The sequence below is a fragment of the Loa loa genome (genome assembly GCF_000183805.2).
Source record: "Loa loa unplaced genomic scaffold supercont3.567, whole genome shotgun sequence".
Classification (NCBI taxonomy): Eukaryota; Metazoa; Nematoda; class Chromadorea; order Rhabditida; family Onchocercidae; genus Loa; species Loa loa.
The window spans coordinates 13773-22462 of NW_018108747.1; the positions used below are offsets into that span (position 1 = coordinate 13773).

Sequence of the window (8690 nt, forward strand, 5' to 3'; positions counted from 1 at the left end):
GTGTTTTGATGCAGCACATATTATATTGAAAGCAATAAAACCGTTGGAATGGGAGGAATTATTACCTGGAACACCATGTGTGGTACTAACACGTTTTAATCCTCTTGATGTCGTCAATGATGGAATAGCGCGTGAACTTACGGAGGTTTAATTAATGATATATCATGGTAGATATCAATTACAGTAATAACTACCAGGGTTAGCTTGATTAATTCATCATGATGAAAGCCACAATAATCAACAGTAACAACAGCATTGACAACAACAACAATAACAACAGGAACAACAACAACAACAATAACAACAGTAACAACAAAAAAACAATCAACAGTAACAACAATAACGATAATAACAATAATAGCAGCCATAACAATAATAACAGTAACAACAACAATGACAAGGACAACAATAACAACAGCAACAATAATAACAACAATCAGCTATAACAACAATAACGATAACAACGATAACAATAACAGCAACAAGCATAATAACAACAATAGCAATAACAATAGAACAATAATATCAACAACAATGATAAAATAGCAATACCAACAACGACAAAAATAACAATAACAGTAACAGCGGTAGCAACAACAACAACAACAATAATAATAACAGCAACAATAACAACAAAAATAACATTAACTACAACAAAAATTATTGCTATTACTATCACTATAACTGCAATTCTTGCATAGTTATTCTTTTCTAACAAATACTTTCCAATTAATTAAAGCAAAAATATCAGCCACAAATTATAGTCAAGGATGCGAGGAAAACTTGAACAGGTTAGACTTAATAGAAAAATCTTTGGTGATAAACTTTTGACAGAAATAATTTCTTTGACTTGACATATATATATATATATATATAAACGGTTACCTTTCGTCTGGTTATCAGTTCGATTAAACCTGTACAAAATTTTCTCTTCCCATATTATCTGATAACATATTGTTTATTAATATTGATTATATTAATAAATTTAATGTTTTAGTTTGAATCATATGCTCGTGCTGTTATTGAAGAATGCTATCAAATGACAAAAACGGTCACCGTTCGTCTGGTTGATTTCGGATTTCGTCTCACTCAATTAGACGCTTCAGCTATCAAACCATTAATGATCGCATTTGATGGACCACCGCTAGCATTTCGATTATTGATTGATTCATTACCGAAAGTATATATTAATCAGATAATAACTTCTATATTAGCATTTATATATTTAACAACTAAACATGGGGGAGTAGCTAATATCTTAATTTTTTATAAAATAAAAAAAAGTTATCATTATAAGACTTAATTTCATCTTTTTTTTTAAAATTTCATTTACATAAAATTTAAATAAAAAAATGAAAATAAATTAATTTCTTAAAATATTTTATATTTGATAAAAAGAAAAATTTTCAGATTTTAAATTATTAATTTGAATTTTACATCAGATTGACCTTTTTTTTTTTCCATTTTTAGCAACAAAAAGAAAGTTTATGTCGTTATGCAACGCTTTCTGTTCGATTAACAACATCACGAGAAAAGCATTTTTTGTGCTGGTCAAAAACTTGGAAAGCAACTGATATTAAGGTTAGAAGAAAGCTATGTTATTAATATAAACATATAAATTATTTGATGAAATTGTGGAGGAGGAGAAGGAGAATGGAAAGATAATAGCAGTCAAGTTGAGGACAACAGTATGAAAGCTTTCAATGGTTGGATACTTTTTACGCTAAAATTGTTGAAATGATAAAATGTGCAAAGTTTAATGATAAAATGATAAATTGATAAAATGGAAGTTTAAACGAAAAGTAATGAGCCATGTATTGAATTTGCTCAATGTTGATATGATCATTAATATTTTTTTGTTGTCCACTTCTTTTTTTTTTTTTTGAGGTATCGTAACGAAATTTGCAATGAAATTATTGCATGAAATTATTATTAATTTGTTGCATCTGATTAATTACTTAAACTTAGTTAATTACTTAAATTATTAATTACTTAAATATTAATTACTTAAATTAATTGATAAGAAAGCTATCGATGATTTCAATCGTTTCATTTTAATCAATCAATATTTAAATATTTCCATTCGAAATGTCATAAATAAATGAATATATGGATACCATAAATTAATCAAAAAAAAAAAAACAAGTAGATTAATTGATTAATTAATCCATGTTTTTTTCTCTCAGTTAATTTTGATTTCAAATTTAATTTGGCAAAATTTTCAAGTATTATAATAATTTAGAAACAAAATTGGAATAAAGGAAGAAATGATTGTTCATCGAGTATGCATTCATCTGAAATGTACAATTTCAATAATCAACATTGTGGTGAGAGATATCATATATTTATTTGTACTAATTAATTATTTATGTAAAAATATTTCATGTAATTTAATATGCTATTTAATTACTCTCATCATAATGCGATATTATTTGCTAATTTTGTAGCTTCCTCAAGTCTTGGCTTAGTTACACGAGCTTTCGTTACTTCTTGGCTTAATAAGGAGCACAAAAGAGCTGGTGGACGAGGTATTGAGGCTGCATTAAGTGGAATAGCCAAACGTCATTCAGGTTTATCTTATTTAATTTCTTCTAAAAATGTATATATTATCAATATACGATCAATCGATTGTTTTTTTTTTCTTATAATATTTATGTTTTGTCGAATTTGCAAAAAAATTCTTAATTACTTCTTTGACATTTCGTTGCTATAATGTTGGTTAAAATTAAAATGTAAAGTGATTAAAGCGCATTTATTAAGCATAGAACCATACTAAATAGCAAAATTCTGTTGCTTATTTAAATTATAAAAAAAAATTAATAATGATGAATAAAATTTTGGGAATAAAATCTATGCAAGAAAATTTTTTGTAAAAAAAATTTTTGTTTCATATAAGAAAATGGAAAGAAAAAAAAGTTACATACAAAAATAATTTAAATTTTTCGAAATGAATTCATAAATACATCTATTTGATTAAATTACATTAACCTTTTACAATTAAATAATTGTTCCTAAAAATTATATCTGAATTTTTTATGGTTTTAAAAAAATTTAATATATTTTTCATAAATTTCAAACTTTAAAGTTATGAAAACTTTCATAACTTAAAGGAAAAAAAAGAGGAAAATTTTCTTTTAGATTTGCCACCCTCTGAATTTGCATTAAGTAAAGCTGATAATTTCATCAATAAAACATTAAAACTTCAATCAACCCAATCCTCCGATAATTGCTTGAATCAATTAGCAACAAAACCAATTATGGTATCATTTAATTATTTAATATTTATTATAAATTGTAATATATGTAAAATGATATGATATGATATGAGAAATAGGGAGAGAGAGAGAGAGAGAGCAAAAGAATAAGACAAAATAACCGATATTATATTCCGATATTTCGAGGATATTTTCACATTCAAAAAATATTGAATGTATAAATAAGAGATAAATTCCTGTTGCTAATTAGTACCTAAATCATTATATGCCATATTATTTTTTTTTTGCATCATTTTTTAAGAAAATTGATAATGATTGGCCAATAATTGCAAGATTATCAAAAACTATCAGAAAGGCACCTCTGGAATTGTTGAAAAAAGAAAGCCAAAAGAAAGGTAATTTAATTAAATAACTTTTCTCATATTCACCCATTAATTTTATCTGGACATTCTTGATCGCAAATTTCTTGAAATGATAAAAATTCAAAATATTACAATACGAAAAAACTTTTTTTTCCTCTAGAAAATAATTATAAAAAAAAAAAAGAAAAGCTCAAATCATGTTATTTGGAGAAAATGTTTAAAGTATCAAAACTTTGTGACAAAAAAGTCAAAAAAAAAAATCTGATAAACAAAACAAAAAGTCGGAAAAATATTTTTTTTTCCCCCATTAGTAATTACAATTAAACGAGTAATTATTTCCATAACAACAATATTAATCAATTTATTTGATTATCAATTACATAAAGATAATGATAACCAAATTAGTTAATTAACAATTTGATAAGAAAAAGAAAAAAAGCCGGATTGTATAGGTTTATAGTTTTTCTTTTTTAATAAAATGCTATATCATTTTACATATTTATGATTTAGTTATTCATAATGTAATAGTTTTGTTTGATACAATTATTCGATTGATATAGCAGTAGTTAATTGAACGAAACTTCTCCATGTTAATTTAGAAATATTTTTCCATTTATTCATCATATTACATAATTCCTGTAATCTGATGCTAATAAATCATTAGAAATATTTACCATTTTTTGCTATTTCATAAATTTATAGTGAAAAAGTTGCAAGCAATGAAGGAGGATTCAGGAAGATCTGTTCATTTGAACAATTCTAATCATCCAGACAATTTAAAAAATCTCTCAAATTTTAATCATCCAAATGATTGTAATAATCTGGAAGATTCTAACTATCCGAAAGATTCCAACTATCTGAAGGATCCTGATCATCTGACGGATTCATACCATCCATCTAATTCTAATCAACTAAACAATTCTAACTATTTGGATGATCCTAACCGCTCGACGGATTCTAATAATGTTGCAATTAAGGTCGAAAATTAAGGAATCATTCTTCCTTTAAAAAAATATTTGCATAACATTAATTGTTCAACAATTTGAGTTTTTTCTTCCTTTTCTTCAAGTTTTTTATCCTTAAAAAATCAATAATTACGTGAAAAGAAAAAAAGTTACGCTTTTAAACTACCTAATATTGGCACTGAAAATTGAAATCCATCCCAGATGTTTTCTTTTATATTTATCTTAATATATCAACTTAAGTATGATATACAAATTTTTATACAAATTTTCATTCGGTTTGGCTACTTGTAACGATTTAAAGTATGCGGAGTAATTAATTTTGAATTCAAAAACTTATATGCTTCCAATTCATTTTAATTCTAACAAAATTCGATATAAAATGCTATAATTCATTCCACACCATTTTTACAATTATCAAATTTCATTTAGATTCAATTTTGATAAATGCTCAAATTTGAATGTTTAAATTAATTTTTACATTTTTTCCGCTTCGAAAAGTTCAAATACTTTCTTATTAAACCCAGCTGCAGAGCAAATTTTAGTCATTATAATTGAAAAGTTTGGTGAAATTTTAGGAAAACGAAAATGCCATATCGGATGCGCAATTGTCACCTTCATCAGTAAGCACTGTGCATACATGCCGCGAATTGCTTTGATTCACAAATCCCTTTCGTAATTTTTCTAAAATTACAATTATTATTGCCTGCTTATTTGTATGCAATAAATTTTTATTCCAACACCTTTTTAAGGAACCAAAAAAAAAAATCATAAATCCTTTTTAAATGCAAAAGTTGCGATGTGCGACAGTACCGCCAGAAGTTGTTATTCATGAAGCAAGTTATAAATAGCACATAATTTTGGCATATATTAAGCAATAGAAAATAAATTTTACAGTTTTTATTAGTATATCTACCCATTAAGACCGTAATATTTGTGGTGTAGAAAATTCAACTTATGCAGCCGAAAGTTCTTCATTTTGGATAAATAATTTCCTGACAATTTATAGATTAGAAATTTTTGAAAATTATGCAATCTTTCGTTGCAGCTTTTTTTTTTAAAAAAGTTTTTTTGAAATTTTCGAGAAAAATTTACCATAACATTGCAAAAATTTATGTAAAATACTTTGAAGTTGCAACAAAATGATGCAAATAATAATTATTTTATTTTTACGATTAAAATTTTCCCATCAAATTTCATTAATTTTATTAATTGATGAAAAATTTATTTTTAGGCATTTGTTACAATAAATTTTTTAATATAAATTTATTACGAAATTTTCTTTTCATTGATAAATTTGTATCAATGAATTTACATTACATATGAGGTCATATTGGAAAAAGAGTAGTAAAGATGAAAAATGTAAAAGAAGATGATGATAAGAAAAAGATTCATTGATAAATGATCAAAATGTTATATGGTAATAGAAATGTAATGATAAGGAATAAAACAATGAAAGAGAAATTTTAAAATCATTTTGATTAATTTCCGTTTGTTATCAGTTCAAACAAAATTTTATTTGTTTTCAACCGCAATAAGATAGTGTGAAAGTATTTTGCCATAGGGGACATATTTGAAAAGATATCAAATGTCACATTTATTTAGTTGTATGCCATCATATTTATGTGTAAATTGATGAGGAAGAGGTCAGGAAGATAATTAACCATTATTAATTTTCATTCATTACAATAATTTTCACAAAATGAGAACTAACTTATCATTCATTGTTATTGTATTTAATTTGTCATTTTCATTTTGATGTTTCCAGTTAAAATTGTTGTAATAATGAATGTTGATGATAATTGATGATGATGATGATGATGATGATGATGATGATGATGATGATGATGATGATGATGATGATGATGATGATGATGATGTTGATGATTGTATCTTAAGAAAAAAAAAAAAAAGAATAAAAATTTTACCCTAAAGGTAAATTTTTATTCGCTAGAACTGACCTGAACATCTATCGGTCAACGCTCTCGACACAGCCCGCCATCCAGCAAGTTTTTTCTGCCTGCGGAAATGTGATAAAAGCCTGTCTGTCATCTTGCACTTCCTCTTTTTCTTGTCATTGCTCTTCCCTTATCTTAAATCAAAATCCGCCAATGTTAAAGTCCGCTCATCTTTCACTATCAACAAGCTCATCATTTCAACATTAAATAATAATGTCATTAGATCCTTCACATTTTCATTGAATCCATTACACTTCTTCATTTACTTGTTTTTTTTTATGAAGAGATAGTATATGTATATACGTACGGTATTGGGTAGAATACGGTATTGAGTAGAACTGAGTCAAGTATATTATATTAGTCCGGCCCTCGAAAATCATTCCAATTTCTCATACGGCTCCCCCCCTCCCCCTCTGAAAAATTAATTACCCATCCGCTGCCCTAGAAGATGAGACGATGAAAGGGAAGAAAGTTTATTGGCGAATGATTTCACTCATGAAAAGGTCACTTTCTCTTCAAATATTTTTCCTTTCTTTTTTTTTTGTCAATCAAATGGCTATAATTGAATTAAATTGGAATAAATAAACTGTTTAATAGATTTTTGGAAATGATCATATTTTAAAAGCAATGCATTACTCAAAATACAATGTATAAATATACATATACACACGTATACGTGTATACGTACACACACATATACACACACACACACATACACGTACACACATCACACACCTACATATACGTATAGATATACATATACACATACACATACACACCCACATACACATACACACATATACATACATATATACATACATGTACATGCACATCTACATACACATAACATGTACATATACACTCATATACACACATACATTTCATTTGTCCTCAATTCTTTATTTAGCTTATTTAGCTCATCAATTTAAAATATTTAATTTAACTTTTTTTTTTCAATTCATCATTTTATCATCTCTTCACATCATTACATTAACGATCAGTAGTTGAAAGATTGTTGGACCAAAACAAACAATGAAGTTGATTACCTTTTAGCTGAGTAATTCGTTTTAATACCTATTGAAATACCTGCACTAAATTACATGATATTGATATTAAAGAAACAAATATTTTATTAATTAAAACGACAAATAACAAAAAAAAAGAAAAAAAACGAAAATGATTGATAAGATCGGTAATGTCACAAGTATGACAAAACTAACATTTATAAAATATTGCTGATATACCTAAATGATAAAACGTGATAATAAAATATAATGCTAATGAAATTATTTGCATTTATTTGTTGGTAAAATAGTGAAATTTTAAAATATATAATAAATAATAGGATTCAGAGGATGGAATCCTTCATCTTTATTATCAGATACTAAAAATGCCATAGATTATATTGTTCATTAATGCGACATTTTCAATATGTTGTAAAAATATTGATTAATTAAAACGACAAAAAATGACAAGAAAAGTGGGAAGATCAATAAGAAAATTAAAAATTTCAACAAAATGCAATTATACATACCATTTATAAATTATTATTACTGATATATCGAAATGATACATTATACATAAATTAATTTTGTCAATCTATGTAATGATAAATTATTATAAATTGTGACAAACATTGATTGATTGAATTATTTTCATTTATCTAACTCAATTAACTATTTATTTATATACAGTAAACTATTGTAAATTTTTTAACAGTATAATTTTTAATACAGTATAATCTTTATAACATTACAACCTTTTGATACAGTATAATTTTCGTAACAGTACAATTTTCGATACAGTATAATTTTTGTTACAACACAATTTTTTGATACAGTATAATTTTTGCAATAGCGTAATTTTTTTCGATGCAGTATAATTTTTGCAACAGTTACAATTTTTTGATATAGTATAATTTTTGTAACAATGCAATTTTTTGATACAGTATAATTTTTGTAACAATGCAATTTTTTGATACAGTATAATTTTTGTAACAATGCAATTTTTTGATACAGTATAATTTTTGTAACAATGCAATTTTTTGATACAGTATAGTTTTTGTAACAGTATAATTTTTTAATAGTATTTTGATTTATTTTTAAAATATTCAATTGATAGTAATTCACTTATAACAATTTATCAGTAATAATTGCTGTTATTAATGCATGCTTGAAACAATGAAAAGTTGGT

General features: G+C 25.5%; 3 protein-coding genes across 3 annotated transcripts; 2 read left to right on the forward strand and 1 right to left on the reverse strand.

The window, feature by feature from the left end:
* Positions 1-137: 137 nt before the first annotated feature.
* LOAG_10340 (hypothetical protein) lies at positions 138-645 on the reverse strand (the record flags this gene model as incomplete). The annotated part of the gene is made up of 2 exons (XM_003145869.1): positions 138-440; positions 553-645. 2 exons carry the CDS (start codon positions 643-645, stop codon positions 138-140), a joined length of 396 nt encoding a protein of 131 aa, XP_003145917.1.
* A 394-nt stretch (positions 646-1039) lies between these two features.
* On the forward strand, positions 1040-5198 carry LOAG_10342 (hypothetical protein; the record flags this gene model as incomplete). Its single annotated transcript, XM_003145870.1, has 8 exons — positions 1040-1180; positions 1471-1581; positions 2243-2327; positions 2448-2570; positions 3139-3260; positions 3517-3610; positions 4280-4554; positions 5118-5198. The coding sequence occupies 8 exons, from the start codon at positions 1040-1042 to the stop codon at positions 5196-5198; spliced, it is 1032 nt and encodes a 343-aa protein (XP_003145918.1).
* A 1130-nt stretch (positions 5199-6328) lies between these two features.
* LOAG_10344 (hypothetical protein) lies at positions 6329-6704 on the forward strand (the record flags this gene model as incomplete). The annotated part of the gene is made up of 2 exons (XM_003145871.1): positions 6329-6428; positions 6475-6704. The coding sequence occupies 2 exons, from the start codon at positions 6329-6331 to the stop codon at positions 6702-6704; spliced, it is 330 nt and encodes a 109-aa protein (XP_003145919.1).
* Positions 6705-8690: the final 1986 nt, after the last annotated feature.